Source organism: Achroia grisella, unplaced genomic scaffold (assembly GCF_030625045.1).
Source record: "Achroia grisella isolate CSIRO2021 unplaced genomic scaffold, CSIRO_AGI_Agris_v1 utg780, whole genome shotgun sequence".
Taxonomy (NCBI): Eukaryota; Metazoa; Arthropoda; class Insecta; order Lepidoptera; family Pyralidae; genus Achroia; species Achroia grisella.
Genome location: NW_026713020.1, coordinates 1,199,888 through 1,218,766, shown reverse-complemented (window position 1 = coordinate 1,218,766; position 18,879 = coordinate 1,199,888). Strand labels below are relative to the sequence as shown.

Here is an 18,879-nt window from a genome sequence, read left to right as displayed (position 1 = left end):
CAATAAATATGATAGGCATGTCAGGGAGACGCAAAATTTATAATATTAGTACAGACAATACATACAAATACGTAAAACTGATAATTCGATAATAATTTTGGAGAAAACTAAATAACAGAATATTTTATAAGTGTAACTATCCACAAATTGGCAAACATGAAAACGTAAACTCTGAAACTATAATGTGAATTATGATTATTTGATACGATTCTATTATTAGGTACTATATACACCCATTGCTTTGAAACAGTAATTGTAGGAATCATAAAGACGTAATGATCAATGAATTACTGCGAGACAGATTCAACGCCACTTATAGTTTATTACCTACATAATGAGTAATTATCCACTTTATTGCTTGCATTATAAATATCTAATACATTGAAATAAAAAAGATAAATAGTTGGTTTATATTTACATTGCCACTGTTGTCTGTACGTTTAGATCTTTTAAATTATGTAATGCATTTTAATGTTGTTTTAAGCAATTGATAGATATTGATAGATACATACGTGCATGTACAGAAAAGTCAAGAAATTCAAGAGTTGCAATGCACCTGTGCTAAGTCGCGGCTGGTCGCTAAAATGTAGTTTATTATAGAGGGGATAAACTTATGGACAAAATAATACAAGGATATTAAGAAATAATAGTCATTGGAGAAATCATCTCAAAAGAAGAATTTCTTCAAGTGAAAAATTGAATGATATGGTGGAATGGTGGATTAAGTTTTTTTTCTATTATTTATGAAGTACAATTGTAGGGGTAGAATCGGTAGCGTAAATTAATAATATGGAAATTATAAACCAAATATATATGTTATATGGTACAAAGTTCATAGTCGCATGTCTACAAAACGAACAACAATAGAAATATTTTTTTTACTGTTTTACTATATAGGAATTTCTAATTTATTTTTATATACTACAATAGAAGATCTATTAGGAGTAGATAAAAATTTATACACGTAATTACAAAAAATATGAGTAAATGGCTAATTGAATTTCATGACAATTAAAGAAACAATATCAGTATATTAAATTAGAAATAAACTGTTACTTTTTTTAAAAAGATCGTACATAAACAAAATACGGTAACAGTAGACAAATAGGTAAAAAAGAAACAGTTACTTTTTTAAAGCAAATACAACGACAATCCGCTTATATTATTTATAATATTGTAGCGATTTAAATAAATAACTTAATTAAATCAACAGTAGTTCAGGAGTATTATATATTGTCTTTTTCTTGTTGTATTTAAGATCTCATATATTAGAGCGTGCAAAACTACTACTAATATGTGTGTTTGTGAATACATTTTACAAAAACCGAAAAACATACATAATACGTTTTATGATATTAAGATTAAAATTAAAATAGAAATTATTAATAATAATATAGTTTTAGACAATCCGAACACCATTTACTTTTTTCTTTGATCCAATAAGGATCATTTTATATTCCGATGGAATATTATATTCGTACTCATTTCTATTTATCGATGTCAAATTATTTTTAACTCAACACCCACAACAGATTTATTATTAGACTACGTATTTAGTATTGCCTGTCAATGAATCCTCCGGACTAATTGGCGATATAATACCTTGTTTTATCCAATTTAGAGGCAACAATATATATTGTTATGGCCGTTAGCTGCTGTGAAAGTATTTTAGCAGAATATTAAATCAACAAATCACGTTCTGTACCTAAACATCGTTTATTTAGGATCGACAAGTATTCCTATATATTTGGTATGTGTGCATATAGATCTCGGGTTTTAAAAGAGATATATTTTTTATGTGACTGGAATAACAAGCCATGGGCCAACCTGATATAAAAAGATGATTTTTCCGTATAAACCGTAACGGATATAAACGTACATTTCAGGATGATGATCCTAAAAATATACAGTTAAGTCCGTGGTCCTGAATAACTCTGCTGAGTTAAAAAGTCCTGAAATCTAAGGACTAAGTTGTTTAGCCATAACTTAACATGGGCATGATGTAACGGAAGCTGTAAAAGAAAGTAAATAAGAAACAGTTCTTCCAACCACAATTCACCGAGCCGCATAATTATTTCTTTAATTAGATTCACAACATGTGCTCATTTTGTAGGTAGGGTGTGAAAATTACTTAATCCCTTTTGTTTCCAACAAACAAGTTTGTCTACAATTAACATAAAACAGCTCTGGTTATATCAACGCGGTGTTATAAATCCAATTAAAGGGTTTTATTGGAGATTGGAGAGATAATTGATCTTTCTATGGAACTTATAAAATAATCTCAAACATAATCCTCTTTGTTTATACCTAATAATGCTTATTTTGCTATGTAGTACTTATTTAAACATCTATATAAAAAAGTACTTTTTTCGGTGTTCTCTGCTTATTCGTCATTAGTATACTATAATCGATTGGTTGGTAGATGACAGTGAGAGTCCTTAGTGTACAGCATTTTATGTTTTTAATAAGGACCTCTGGGTTTGTAGTTAAAAATAAAGACCAATCGTGTTCTATATTAAGTTTGGACCTTTCCTGGAGGTGTAGGTACTCTCAGTCGAGTAGATTTTGAGTAATTACTTACAATCTCTCCTCGCACTGTGTGTAATCGAAAAATGGTGTATTTCCTAACTGGTGGTAAAACAAGGCGTATTTTAAATCATTAGACTTTTGATGTTCGAGTAAGTAGCAAAAATAAGTACATAATTATGTATTTCATTGTAACAAAAGGATTAAAAGGTGGAATACTTATAACAATTATAAGAAATAAAAATAGATATACATATGTACAATACACTATTATCAATTAATAAGGAAATTTATCATATATCGGTATTAATCGTCTTGTTTTTTATTTAGGTGCTTATGTTGTCGCTAACTTCCTAACCAGATAGAGAGAATGAAAAGCGGCACATGTGTGAATCACTGAGACCGAAATAGCGATTCTCTTTTATTAGCTGTCGATTCTAGATACTTTTGATTTATTTTTAACTATTGTGTCGTAATGGTACACTCTGTAATAGTTACGTATATCTATAATGTATTGGTGTTTTTTTTAATTTTTTATTACAAATATGTATAGTATAATAAATATGTAGCGATTGCTGCCTGTATATGATGTTTATAAGATTATTGATAGGGGACAATTACAATATAACTGTTGGACTACAAATCCTTATAAAGTAATATATAAAATAGAGAGTGGACTGTGTTTATTGAAAAGAAAATAATTAAAGAAAAGGAAGCAGAAATATGTTTTGAACGTGGAAGAACGTCTTTCACACTTTGAACACCCCAAAGTAAACACTGTAACAACAAACTTACTCATCTTTTCTCAGGAACGTCCCGATGTGTGTGTAGTACAGTTTAGTGACCACGCACACACATATTTTCATAAAAAGAATTATATTATTTCAAATTAAATAACTTAAATCAGTCAAGAAAAAGATTGATTTAAGTAATTTTCTTGTTACGGAGCATCCTTTTTATTCCAATATTCAGTTTTCAATTGTTTTTATTCTAAATTCGAAAATTAAGTGGCCACATGTTTTTATTTGTGGCCAGTATTACCAAACGCCCTTTGCTTCAGTAAGCAAGCTGGTGATACAACCTGCTTAGACTAAGGAGGTTCGGAATACGGAACAGTAACAAAATAACAAAATGACAGTTGGAACTTTTGTTTGTTTACCTTTTTGTCTGTGCGCTTGTGTGCATTGTCGTAGTTTTATTTTGTATTTAAATACTAGGAGAACGTAGTAGAAGTAATAAAGTATAAAGAAAATTGTAAAAGAACATAACTATATACTTAAATACAAACATTAGAATAAAAAGATATTTCTGATTAGCCAGTACAACAGGCACTAATTCCATAAATAGCTTAACGTAAATAGTTGTTTTATTTCTATTCGATTACAAACAAAATAGCTATGAGTCAAATACAAGAATGATGTCACCTAAATTTAAAAAAATCGATGTCTGGTTGCTTATTTTAAGTCATCGACCCTCTTATACTGTTATTCAGTGTATTAATAAATTTATTTATAAAATATTCATGAACATTAAATACAGAGTTTCTAATGAATACTTGACTAAATAATGTCAGTAATAAAAAGGAAGTATTTTCATTTCATAAAATATTTACGAAAGCTTTTTTTTACTATTAATGGGTTTGCGCTTGGTCTTACCTCATCTGATGGGCAATGATGGTTAAACCTAGGATGTAACGCTTACCCAAAAAATATCTAATAAAATTGTACATAGCAAAAGATATAGATAATCTAAACATATATACTTAGTAGCTATTGTATTCTCTCTGGTGTGAATTAAAAAACTTATATTATTGCTTCGAATTGAACAATTTAGAATTGCCTAAAAAATTTTTTTATCTTATTGATATATGATTAATTATGGACTATTCGTCCTCCTCACTCGTAACACCTGATTTTATTATTTTTTTTTTAATTATATTTTGATTGTATATTATTTAATTTACAATCTATATTTTATATATATATATATATATATATATATATAGATTATAAAATTACTCAATTATCGAATAGTTATCGTTTATCGGTTGTTGAACCCAATATATTACGGATAGAAATTGCTCCCTGTTTCCTGAGGATAACAGCCCTGATGAGGTAATCTTTTGCTGTTACGGTACTAAGTTTACACCTTAGGGGCTCATCGTGGAATATTCATAACGGAACTGGAAGTATCTACAAACATTGATTGAGTTTTGCGTAGAATCTATAAAAATAAATCACTATCTGCTCTAGTACTGAAATAAGACTCTTTTGTTTATATTCACAATAATAAAATAGCATGACTTTTATGAGTCATGATGGTATTGTTAAAATATACTTTAACACATGTTGTTAAAATGTCATATTTCAATTTTAAATGAAGTACTGTTTGAAGACGATGGGGTTATTTATTTTTTTATTACCTTTTTACCCAATTTGATTGAATTTTGAGAAATATCTTTGAAATTGACAGACAGACACAATTTTTTAAATCATTTATGATTGTGATTATATTTCTCAATTACCCAAAATTAATGATAGTTTAGTTGATAATAATATATTGACATCTTCTGTTCTAATTTTGTTCTAAATATTTTACGTTAGAGAGTTTTGACTGAAATGGATTTGATCACATTTCAGATAACATATTACAGAATGCTTTTTACTCTAATATATAGGTCATAATATAGTTTTAGATGCAGTAGGTTCATTATATAGTATCAGCAATACATATAGGTACCTAATACCTATGTATTGCTGATACTAGGCTATGATTGTTAACTTAAGTTAGTAACCTTCAAAAACTATCTTGTACATTATTATATGTTTATTATGCATATAGATATAAATAAAGTGAAAACAACTAAACACAGATATTAATATTCCTTCTGCAGAGAAATACTAAATATAGATATCTAATGGGAATATCTTTTTACTTTTCCTGTAACTAATGTGTAATAATATAATATGAAGTTTATGGTTTGAAAGGTAATTTACAAGAAGTTTTACTATTAAAGTTCAAAGCGAAATAATAAACAGTAAGGTAGTAATATATATAATTTCCTCAACAACTCGATTAAACACGAAGAAACTAAAAAAGAAATAACCTAATTTTATTTGTACAAGTGAACACCCACTGTGAGGTTGGGCGAATTATATAAATACAGCGCTATTTAGCTAAAGTAGAACTATACGAAGTAACTTCCAAACAGACTGTTTCCACAAGTACCGCTGCGCTGTAGTGACTCATTCCGGTGTCATTTACGTACAAAATATAGATATATATTTACTTCCTTTAAAATTTACATAAATAATTATGAAAAGTAGTCGGATATAATTAAGCTACTTGCCGAAATAAATCTTGCAGTTCAATAATTTTAAACGTAGTTTAAAATTATGTATATTATAGTAATACTCTAAATGTTAATGCATGTTTATTTTGTTTGGTATTTAATTACGACTAAAACACGGATAAATTTTATGAAGAAATTTAGTATGAACATAGACGTTATCACAAGGAATACTAATTTGTATTTTAAAAATGTCGAAGGGATGATATAATGGGATTAGTTTAAGCGTGGGTAGTACTTAATATTTCACAGCCAAAATTAAAACCAAACTTCCGTTTCAAGTTTAATTTCAACAATGTCTTTTAATTTTCTTTAATGACTATTGTAGTTATTGTTTTTTTTAAATAAGAATACTGGTAATGTGTACTTTGTTAAAATAAGTTATTATCTTTTCAAATAATAATGTATTAAGACTACATACATACTACAACCTACTACATACTACAATCCATCACAAATTATTGCGTTTTCATGAAAAATTATTTAAAGACACTGTGTAATACAGCGATGAACGAGGAGAAAATTCGAAATAATATCCTAAACCGTACTGCCCAGCTAGCACGTAATTACTAGTTAGGGAAAAACATACCATTATCAGAGGATAAGAAATGTCATGACTCGGTTACTTAATAATAACTCAATAAAATATATTTTCTATTACACATAACCAGAGAGGTATGTATTTCCATCGTAAAAATAAGAAAACTTAGATTATTTGTCAATTGATAACAGATCAATTTAAGTAATTACTAATCTACAACAAATTAACCAACACTAAAATTAATTAATATTAGTTCCTTACTTCTAGGCAAAATTTTAGTTAGATCTAATTAGATCTCATTAATAAAGGATCGATCAGTGAAATATCTATTGAAACAAGAAGACGTGAAACTCTTCATTCGCAACTCATCAATCAACAGAATGTTGCCAATCATTGTTTTAAAACTTTCTCTTTGAATCATTATCTATCAGATCTTGTATCATAATACAGTGGTACATTAAATTTATCTTCAATATTCGTTGAACGAAATAGTTGAATATTGAATTTCGTTAAACTATGTCAAGCTATTTCCGAAACAATGAACTCTAAATTACGTTAAGTATTTTACTATTACTATATAATGGTTTGGTGTCGTCTCACTATAGGCGCTATGTGGATATATTTACCGCACAATACCTAACGATTATTCATTCAAATAAATCGGTTTCGTCAAGGATACCCGAAAACGTCAAGAAGAGGTAGGAACGTCTGTTCGCCACTTTATTCAGATATTCGACATTGATCATGCATAAAATTTGCGACATGCTCGTATTATTTTCTAATTTCTATAGGTACTGTGTATAATTCTAAACTGTAAATCTAAGCAAATAAATGACCTCTGTAGATTCTATACTATTGTTAAAAAATCCTTTGTAGTAATTAGATTCAAATGCTTGCTTTTGCAACATCAATATTAAATAAATAATATAAACTGTTGAATACATATATAAACGGGTACGATGGTATATTCTCTCGTAGCTAATTTGGACATAAATGTTTAAATTTACATATTCATTATATTTCAAATTAAACATAAAACTGCAGTAGGGTATTCTGCATGTGAATAATGAGGATATTTTGTCGTTTGTATATGAAAAGGTAGTTTGTTTATAAAAAATAGCACGTAAATAGAATGTATACATGTATGAAATATCTCATAGAAATAACAAGACGTGCCGCTGCACGGCATTGTTACGAGGGTGAAGATGTTATGAAAGTCCAACGTGCTAATGGTACCAGTGCGTATTATGTTATTCCATTAGTATATAGGACAGGTCAGGTGCCTTTGTTCTCTATATGTAGAAAAAATTATATGACGTTTGCAATTTTATTCTGATCATGATATTTTTATATATATATATTAAAATATCATGATCAGAATAAAATTGCAATAACTGCATATCTAAAGCATGATCTGAAATTCTATTAATTGTGGGAATGTCTCACTCACAATTCTTAAATAAATCGCTTAAAATCAATATAAATAGTTAAATAGTTTTACAGATATGTTGTCGATTTATATTTTTCCAAAAAAGTAAGTATTATTTGTCCTTTTATCGCTATATAAAACCAAAATTACATCTTTATTAAAAAATACCTCTACAAGTATAATTTACTTTATACAAGTTTTATATTAAAATAAAAGACGGAGTGGTTCTTAAATTAATAAAAAGTTCATATTATATATTATCGCTTATATCTATATAAAAAATAAATTGCAATGAAAGTGGTAGTTCATTTTTTTATTAAAGTGAAAATGAAATGAAATAGTTCGGATATATTTTAATTTCCAAAATATTACATTATATGATGTGTACAATAGGTTTATATTAATACATCAAGTAGAGTACCTACCTGTAAATAATACAGCTATAACTACGTTTCGCCTGGTGTACCCTTTAGTTTATACGTTGTATACAGTATCATAAAATCAGAGAGGTCAAATGTAGGGGAATGGATTGGAATACTGCGTGATGGAGAGTAACTGGACTGGAAAAAGAGTTCATTTTAAACTTTTCAAAGATAACTAGATTGGACTGCAGAATCGATAAATCGATGGTTAAATGTAGTAAGTAAAGGAGGAATGTCCCGGTTAAGAAACGGAACTCTATATTTTTCCTTTAATGAAAATATCCACTTTCCGGAATTAATTTACCAGAGAACGTTGTTGTGCCAATACATAAATAATTTATATGAATACATACCGATATAATATTGTCACGAAAGTACTCCAGTTTTATAGGAAAATAATTTTCACGCAAACTTATATCAGGTAAATCTTTCGATAAGAAACTTACTGAATGATATTTGTACATGTATTACTTAAATTATACATGTCATAGGGCGCATTAGTGTACATCAGTGAATACAAATAGATTCAGAAGAACAGATAGAGACTAATAGTACCACTTATCAATATCAGTAAAAATATCCACTTGTATGCGATCATTAATACTAAATAAATTTGTTAATTACATCATTATTTTAATTTATACTTATATTTATTGCTCTCGCATCCACTAATTTTAGGACTATTGTATATACAAGTATACATACATGCATGCATACTGTATATTAAAACTTTTATATGTACATACAATGGAATATCTTACAGCTGTAACAGTCAGTCTAGAATCACGTAATGGCAACACCACATTGCCATTAGTACCGCTCTTGAATTCAGACATAAATAGGTAGCACAGTAAATGTAAGATAAAAAACCGCAAGTTCTGTACTCCTCACGATATTTGTTTTGTTATACATACATAAAAATAGCAATAAAATGCTTTGCATACGGCAATCGTGTCCACGAATTTTATTGGATAGGTGGGACAATTTGTTCCCCAAAAATTATGTAGTTAATGAATATTTGATAAACAACACTTATACTACTTACAGAAGATAATAGTGCCCATTTGCGTATCCATATAAAAGTCCACACGTGTAGGTGTAAATTATTTATTCTTTATACTCTGTCTACAATAAGAGAACAATATCATTGTATTTTTACTACGCCGGCCAGGTGACTTGATATAGGTTTTTGTTATGAGTTTTTCTCCAGTATACTTTATTTATCTAGTTTATTTTCGCAGTTGTTTCTTGCATCATTGTGAGAATGGAAAAATACATATATTCTTATTTTGTGTATGGAGAAAATACAAATTATTTATTGTACACTTAAAAATCGTGTGTCTGTGATTATTAACGCACGGTCAAATATAAGCCTAAAAAATTGAAAAAAAAAACTGCTAAAAAAATATTTTCGAAAAAATAGTCCTGGAAACGGGAAATAAATAGTGCCAGGTAAATATACGGGATACTGCTAGTTTTAGTTATATTAAGAGACAAAATTTGAGAAGCATGTTCTAACAAATGGCGTTGACTCCCCTAACCAATACCGCACGTTTTGAACTATAGAACATCGCGTAATATTCAGAAAGCATCATACATGTAATATTATTAGGGGCATATTAGAAATAAATCAGTATCCAACATAGGATATCATCATGTCTATACGAATATTAAAAACGTGATGTCACGACTGGATTTCTTTTAGTGTGACGTGGATTTCATATTACTGTATCTAGTGTCATATGCCTATATAGAAAAACAAAATTCTTTTTTAACCAACTGCTAAAACAGATTTTTTCTTTATGAACTTTTATTTCCATTTTTATTTGATTTAATAATCGATTTCTATTAGTCTATTTTTTGGTTTAGAAGTATATGCTTACAGGTTGGTCCTGTCTATTGAATGTTGTTATATAATTTGAAGGATAACTTTTTGTTATTACATTGAAATGAAAATTACATAATAGACATTTATATGATAATAAACAACAGTAGTGATTTAGCAGATTCTTTCATTTTTCTCTTCGTATTCCAAGGGAGTTGAATTCTTTCACAAAATTTTGAAGTGTTACTTAACTAATTATGATAGGAATTCTTAAGCAGATGCCCTAGGTAGGAATTCAATATTAGCATTGGGCTATATACAACTCATTAGAAATAAAGCAATAATAATAAACCCGGACAAAAACAGCGAAGGTGAACGAAGAATATTAAATACCCATTTATTTATTATAGCTGCCGCTTATAACTTTGTTTGTGTAAAGCACCATTCATACTACAAAGGACTTTGTTACTACACGCTAGCAATGGCTATAATATACATTCAGGTTAGTGTTTTGTAATTATTTATATTAGGTATAATCTTTGAAAGACCATTAAAGAGTACACTGGCATCGATTTCTATAAAATGTGACATCGCGGCTCGTATCGAGTTTTACAATCTACATCATGGAACGCCTTTGAAGTTAGATACACATATACGCTCATTCGTTTTTTATTACGTATCTACATTTTTTTTAAATTTACTCAGTATACCGTAAACACTTTTTTACTGTACAGAATTGCGACGCTCACCTTCCTGCAGACTATCCATCGCAACATTGCACATGTACACTGGTTCATTATCATCATCATCATCATCATCAGCCTATGTCTGTCCAATGTTAAACATATGCCTTTCCCAAAGACCATGTGCGCTCTTCCGCCTTCCGCATACATCCACTCCCGGCCATCTTTGTAATGTCGCCGGTCCATCTTAGGAGGGCGCCCGACACTCCGTCGACCCATATGCGGCCTCCACACCATAACCTTTCTTCCCTATATATCATCGCTGACTCTGCTGATATGCCCGGCCCACTGCCACTTCAGCTGACATACTTTGAGAGCTATGTCGTCCACTTTGGTTCTCCGTCGAATTTCCTCGTTTTGGATCATGTCCCTTAGAGAAACTCCGAGCATAGCTTTCTCCATCGCCCGCTGTGCGACTTTTAATTTATGACCGCAAGTCATTACAGGGAGAATGCATTTGTTAAAGACTTTTGTCTTCAAACATTGAAGGATTTGTGTCGTGAAGATGTGACGGAATTTTCCGTACGCATCCCAGCCCAGCCCAATGTGTCTGTCGATCTCATTGTTGACATTTTCCCGCGTTAGTTGTATGACTTGTCCGACACATAGTCATTTACGTTTTTGATGTTCTCATTTTCGACGGTAACGGGACTTGAGACGACGAAGTCATTGAACATTACTTTTGTCTTGTCCAGATTCATCTGCAGTCCCACTCGTCGTGAGTCAGTGTTGAGTTCATTCAGCATTAGACTAACACCGTCTACCAATTCAGCCAATAAAAGAACGTCATCAGCAAACCGAAGGTACGAGATGTACTCGCCATTTATGTTGATGCCTCTCTCTCATGTACATTTGTTACCTAAATTTATTGATTGTGAATCCTTAAGACGTAAAATTGTGTAAATGACGCTTAATATCTATAACAACTTTTGAGGTTATGGGTAATTAATGTCATTCCTAATTAGTATCTTTCCATATATATTCTCATTAGCATTAACTTCGCCACGTATGGTTGTACTGCGATAATGTTAATCGCTTTAGAATTTGTATACCTATTATATTTGTTATACTTCGTTTATGATGTAATGCATATATAATATAATACAAATTAGAATTATCAGTTATTAAGTGTCGTTGCAAAAAAGTATATAGTAAAAAAAAGTAGTAGTCTATACTAAAAAGTATTTGAATTGTAACGAAAAAAACTTATTGCACTTACCGTGAGTATAAAGAGGCGGCACTCGATATTTAACGGCAGCTGTGCATGCTATGGCGCCTGTGCCACCGCCGAGTTGTAGGCCGTGTGATAATACTTGAACGATGGTGCCGACGACTGTGATAGTCCACCCCCATCCACCCTCAGGGTAGTACCGGCGGGCTAACGTCAGTGCGGCGCGAGCGCGCAAAGCCGCCGCTGTCTCCGCACCCACCGTAGCACCAGCACTTGCACACCTATCACATCACACACTATACTTAAATGGTCACTAATTATAAATGGAACTAGTCTATTGAACATGTGTAACACGATTTCAATAGACAAGTTCAATTTATAAATGCATTTTTAACGTAGATACATTCCACTAACCGGCGGAACTGAGTCACTTCTCGTGCTGCTTCATAGCCTACACTTTTGGAACGACCGCGTTCTCCGTACTTTTTACTATTGTCCGGAGGTTTGAGTCTGCTTGCACTAGCACCACAAGTACATAGTAAGTCTTCAGCGCGTATATTAGGTATGGGTTTATACTTTGGTATGTAACGTTCTTGACAATCACACTCTTGTGTTTTCCATGGCAGCAGACGTTGTAGTAGTGTTCTTCTTCGTACCATTCTGGTTCCACTCTCAATATTCGCTTGACCAGTGTCAAGAGGAAATGAAGAACTTCGGTCGACCTCCTGTGAACTGACCCCGGCGTGTCGATTATTATAAGTAATTTTCCTCCGCAAGCTCTTTTTATATGAGAATGCTGGGATGTAATTATGCGTAATGGGTTCTTTTTTGTTCTCTTCATGATTTGCCAGTTCATTTTTTGTAGGAAATCCATTTTTTATTTTCTTGACGTCTGTATGAAGGGACTTCCAAGTGGCTATAACTTGATCACGGTCTGGAAGTTCTAGAAAGTTCGGAATAGTCAAAGTGTCGGGTATTTTCGATAGTTGTGTTTGAGTATCGCTCTCCGTCGGAACTGGTGCTTCTCTAAGATGTATTGGTAAGCTATCACACCGGCGGAGCGTCATTGTCATTCTTTGTTGGTCTCATTTTTAAACGCATACATTAGCTGATTACTCACATATCGCTTAATTCTCTCGTCTTTACCTGAAATCAATAATAATAATAAGTCTGATTATATTTAAAATAATTCTTTATACTGACATTATAAAGAGAAAATATTTATTTATTTGTACATTTAAAATTATAAATATGAAATTATATCAAGAAATTTATTTTAAATAAAGTAATTGAAGTACTGTAGAATTATAAATTCACTGTGTTGATCCAAAGTTGTATAGTAAATTTCACAAACATACATCAAAATAGTACTCAAATATAAACTCAAAAGATTTGTCACCCCGTTCCGTGCATCGGCGTTCAAAACAAAAATAAAAATAGCAGCCACATAAGAAAATTTTAGATGAGCTCGAAAGCACACTCGCTTTCTCCTACTTTTTGCACCGATTGCTAATTAGCAAGAAAATATAAACTGGCTAGCGATATAATAGCACATTCGAATAAAGATGGTCATTACTGATGGTACAATTATAAATACCAATTCTAAAAAGAGTATCATTTGCACGATAAGTATTTACTAATATAAGAGGCATGCTAAATGGTTTATGCTATTTAGCATTATAACTAAAAAAGTCCAAAATAGACGCTGAAATATGTTTTAATTTCGATCAATTTGAAATTATGATAAGTTAATTTAGATATGTATGAAATATTTAAGAGATACAGTGTTATGCAAATAAGAAGATTCGGGATAAAGTTAGCAGTAAACTGCGAGCTCACACGTATATCCACAGAGATTTCCCGGTGTTAAATATTTGTGCAAATGAAGCAGAAGTAATTCCTTTGCATTAAAACGAGTAATTTGTGGAACTCCAGATTTAACGCAAATATTTTATAATATTACATCTACTTACCTATTATTAATACAAATTATTTTGATAGTATTTATCGAAATATAAAATTATTGCATGTGAATTCAGAAATTAGTATTAGGTATCTAATAATAATTTATAGTCCCGGTTTCGATTCTTCACACGCTATCAACATTTGCAATCATAAGTACAATTATTTGTATTGGTTCCTGTGTTTTCTATGTATATTATGCATGCATTCACAAAAAGAAGTATTTATATTTATTGTTTAGTAGGTATCCAAAATACAAGATTTGCGTAGATTGGGACCAGACGACGCTAGGGATATTATATTGTAGGTATTACTATGTTGCTGCGGAGAACACATAACTAATATTTCATGTACATATAATTAAAAGAACAAGAATCTTTAATTATATCTTTAAATAATATATATATATATATATATATATATATATATATATATATATATATATATATATAAATAATTACATAACTTAATTGTACAATTAAGAACCTAAAATTAAAAACATTAAAATAATAAATAAAATTTATTATTAACACTCTCTAATATAAAATGAAGTTGCTTCCACTGTTTGTTTGCTTAGATGTTTTAAATTACGCGACGAATTTCGATATAGTTTTTAGCAATAGATAGAGAATTAAGAGGAAGGTTTATATATACCTGCACACCCGTGCGAAGCCAGGTGTGTAGCTAGTTCTCTATAAATTGTTTAATTTTTATTTCACAGAAAAGTAAATCTGTGACTTAAAATAGTTGATTGACCCATTTAACGTCATAGAGAGTAAAATGTTAATCTGCATAACGACATGTTTCGAAGCTTCTGTCTCGTGGATACAAAAATAATATACCTACAGACGCTGTACACAGCCAGCTCTTGTCAGGTTGATAAATATTGCAATGTAAATTTTGAAAGAATAGAATTTGTACTTTTTATTACAGGATATCTTTGACATATGCATATAAGAATATATAATATGAGATATTGCCTGCGGTTTTATAAACATCTATAAAGTTTATGAAGGTCGTGAAGATTAATATTTCAAAAATATGTGTAATTTAACCCTACCAAATTTCGGACTAGGCAATGTTGTGTGCGCATAAATATAATAGTCGAAACGATTTTATATGTATAGATCGGTCAATAGGTAGGTTTCAAAGAAATAATAATATAAATACTATTATTTCTTTGAAATTTAGACCTTTGTACAAATTAAAAGTACATGCCAGTTCTATTTTACCCTAAAACCAATTACTACATCATCTCACCAGTAAGCAAATTGCCTTAGCCGCACTATCTCAATTAATATTTTAAATGTCAAAGTATGTTTATGTAACTGTCTATCTGACTTTTTCGGCACTAAGTGGTGGAAAGTAAATTTACAGAGATAGTCTATCTCAAAACAAAGCACATGAAGTTGCGACTAATAACTGGTACGTCGTAATCATGATTAAACTATCAATATATTTCCCACTATCCCTTAGGAGAGAAGTTTAAATTATTATCTATAGAAATGCGTTAAAAACATATTATTAGTCCAAAGTTAGTCGAGATAAAACCACTGATAAAAGACAATGCCCAGCTTTACAAAATCGGGAGAAAGTGAATTTATTTTCTTTCTAAGATTATGGTTAATAAGTTTCGTCTGTCAGAGGTAAGTAGTCGTATCACTTTGCTAAGCAAGAAAGAGTGATCCCAACTTAGTTGGTGATATTGATCAGACGTACAAGACTCAGTCTCTCAAAATAGATCCGTTGTGCAAACTTTAATTGCTGATTTACTTCTAGATTCCTTATAAAAGATTTATAAACTGACCAATTGGTTTAACGAACGTCTGGTTTCTCTTTATAAGTCAAATGCTTAAATTCAGTTATGTCACGTGACTATATCTAGATAGATTATATATATTTTATAGAAATTATGTACAATATAAATAAAAAATATAAAATACAAGACAGTATTTTATAAAAAGTTTATACATTGTTTCTGTCACAGCACCATCGACATACAATTTAATATTAAATATTTATCTGTATGGAAACACATTTACAACTCATTTAAGCATTCGAGTTTCACCTTTTAATTTTATTAACATTACCATTTTTTCTTCTGGTTGTACCACCTTGAATTAGAATTAAAAACAAATTAATTATATGCAAACAAGTAAAATTGAAGTGTCTGTTTGTCATTCCAAATTTAAATGCAAATATACTTCATATACTACAATGAAAAATTAATTTAAAAAACATGTCTGTCTATTTATTCTTGCTTATCTTTGAAATGGCTGGACCAATTTTGACGTGACGAATGTAATAAAAAAGTTATCACTATAAAAAAATTGTAAATAAATATTTATTTTTTCTACAATATACGTAGATATGATAAATATGTAACGGGTAGAACTCAAAACTGTTATTTTTAGATTTGTAGTCGATTTGCAGTCGTTTACACACGTTCATCTCAGAAACAGCATAACGGCTTCATTTAAAATGTTGTGTTTATCTAATTTCAATCAGTTTATAAACAAAAAACAGTACGTAGTTGCGGCTCAGAATTGATTAATAAACATCTAAAGAACTAAATCTTTTAAGCACAATTCCATTTCTTTTCAGTATTAAAAAACTGCTGACTATGTATTGTAATAAATTTCGAAACAATAAAGTTTTCTACAAGTGTTGAAGTGGCAATTCTGCGCAAAAAGATAACTGTGAATTATGTAATCAAACTTCGTGGATGGTATATTTGCTAGCAAGTGGGTTTGTTTATAAAAGTAGAACGACACATGTTACTTTATAATTGTTTGAAATAAATAGTATTTTTAAGCAGAAACATTAATTAACAGAATGAAAATAATTGAATCCAAAGACTAAAAATTAAAGTAGAGTACTGAAGTATACAGACATCATTCCGTCCAGTTTGCTGTTCACAGTGAGTAATTACATGCGCCGGTTCTTTTGTGATGTTACATTTTTGTAGACAATAGAATTTCTAATGTTTTTTGGGTATTGTCTGCCTGTTTTTTATAGTAAAAGTCTCCAGGCTTAGCTTGAAGATTTTTACTATAAAAAACTAATTTAAACTCACACTGCAATAAAAATAAATATTAATCTCACTTACATATATATAGTTTCATTATTATTTGACATATCAATTTAGAAAATAGTAAATGTTTCCATTTTGCAGAATATATATTACAATTATTGTTCTTATTGATTATATATCAGTTATAGAAAAATAACTATTCTTAAAAGTAAATCTGGTGATATGGCAATTTGTAGTATTGATAAAAAAATTATCATCAAAACTGTTTTAGAATTGTTGAAGACATTGCTTAGTATATGCTTGAAGATACCGATAGATCAACTTCTTAATGTAAGAGATAACCTACAAAGAAACTGTGTGCATAGCATATATTCTTTTTTAACAATATCTGAGTTCTTCGTTCGTTCCAGATGTGATATTTTTTATAATGATTTCTTTTCAGCACAGTATTCATTACTCTTAATTAAGAGGAATTTATGAGAAAAACAACATAAAAATATGATAATGACAAGTGTTCATTTCATGAAGTAACGTGTGTCTAGCACGCACGTTTGCCGCCCATCAAACGGGTTAATCTAATTAAAAAGTTGGCAACACTAGAGCATTTTCTCCGATAATTTTAAAAGTTTGAAGTCTCAATTCCCATGTTAACTCTTATTAATTTCATATCACTATAATTTATAAAAATAATATGATTAGTGTTTTTGAAAGTGGGTTCAAATCTCTGATGGTTCATAGATACAACACGTTGAGTGCAGTTATCAAAGATACTACCTAATGGAGTGCTTCAGTTTTGATAAACCTTCGCATATCTGTTACCTTCTGTCCGAGACCAAGGCTAAAGGAAGTCGTTATAACAAGATGGGTGGGTGGGATCGTGGGTGTGAAAGTCTGCGATTGAACTAGGCTTTAATGAAATAAGTAGAAAAAGCGAGTAAATTGATTAGTTATAAAATTGAGAAAAGTACTTATAAAAATATTGCTTCATTTAATAAACTTAGAGCTAGAGAAATAATTGCTTAGCGTTAGATATATAACCAATTCCCGTTTTTATCGTTGAAGAGGGAAAAACGATCGTTATCAAAATTGTGATCCGATAGTGTTACAATTCCAAACAGTCGAAGGCTCCGTGATTTACGAGGTAAAAACAACTATTTCAAGTTACTAGTCATTACTTTCAACACACGCTGTGAATTTCACCGAATCTTATACATTGTATATTAACTAATACAGAACTTTTGGACAGTTTAATCCCGATCTAGGAATTTTTTATGTAAGTACATCGGCAAACAACTCTCATTATCGTGGCCTAAAGACTCCGTTTATTGCCATTGTTGAGGACTAATATCACGATTACGAACCTTTGCAATCTCACTATCATATTTTATTCTTCGGTTCGCTGCACTCTGCTTAAAAAGTAAGCAGACGGAGGCGTAACTACGCAGACAACTTTTCTATATATGTAAAATAAGCAATTATTGAATTTAGAATGTTTTCTAAATACTTTTTACAGATCAACTTCGCAACAGTTCGCACCAGAGTTTAGGGCAATCGCGACTTTATCCTCTCATTCGCATGCATGACAGACGTCGTTCGAGACATGCGGTCAAGGTATCGGCATAATGAACGTGATTCATACACAAGTAAGTCTTTCAAATACATAAAACATATGGACATGGCATTTATGTAGCATTTCGCAATTACGAGATACAAAATGATTATAAATCAATTGGATCTTAACATACATCAACATAAGCAGTTTGTTAACCAGTAATCTGCAGATCATGTTGGTCTCAACCCGCGAAATGGTCGCAATAATAATAATAATCCAAAACAATTTACACAACACCAACTATTCGCAAGCTAGGCGTTATGGG

At 30.5% G+C, this 18,879-nt stretch overlaps 1 protein-coding gene across 1 annotated transcript in view; it reads right to left on the bottom strand.

Moving 5' to 3' along the window:
* LOC131851076 (monocarboxylate transporter 10-like) overlaps positions 1-18,879 on the bottom strand; it is a 128,572-nt gene that overhangs the window by 87,684 nt on the left and 22,009 nt on the right. Inside the window, exons 2-3 of the mRNA XM_059201503.1 lie at positions 12,421-13,152; positions 12,055-12,287 (exon numbers count right to left, since the gene is read on the bottom strand). Of these exons, the coding sequence (XP_059057486.1) occupies positions 12,055-12,287; positions 12,421-13,079 (892 nt within the window). The 5' untranslated portion in view covers positions 13,080-13,152. The remainder of the gene's footprint in view (positions 1-12,054; positions 12,288-12,420; positions 13,153-18,879) is intronic.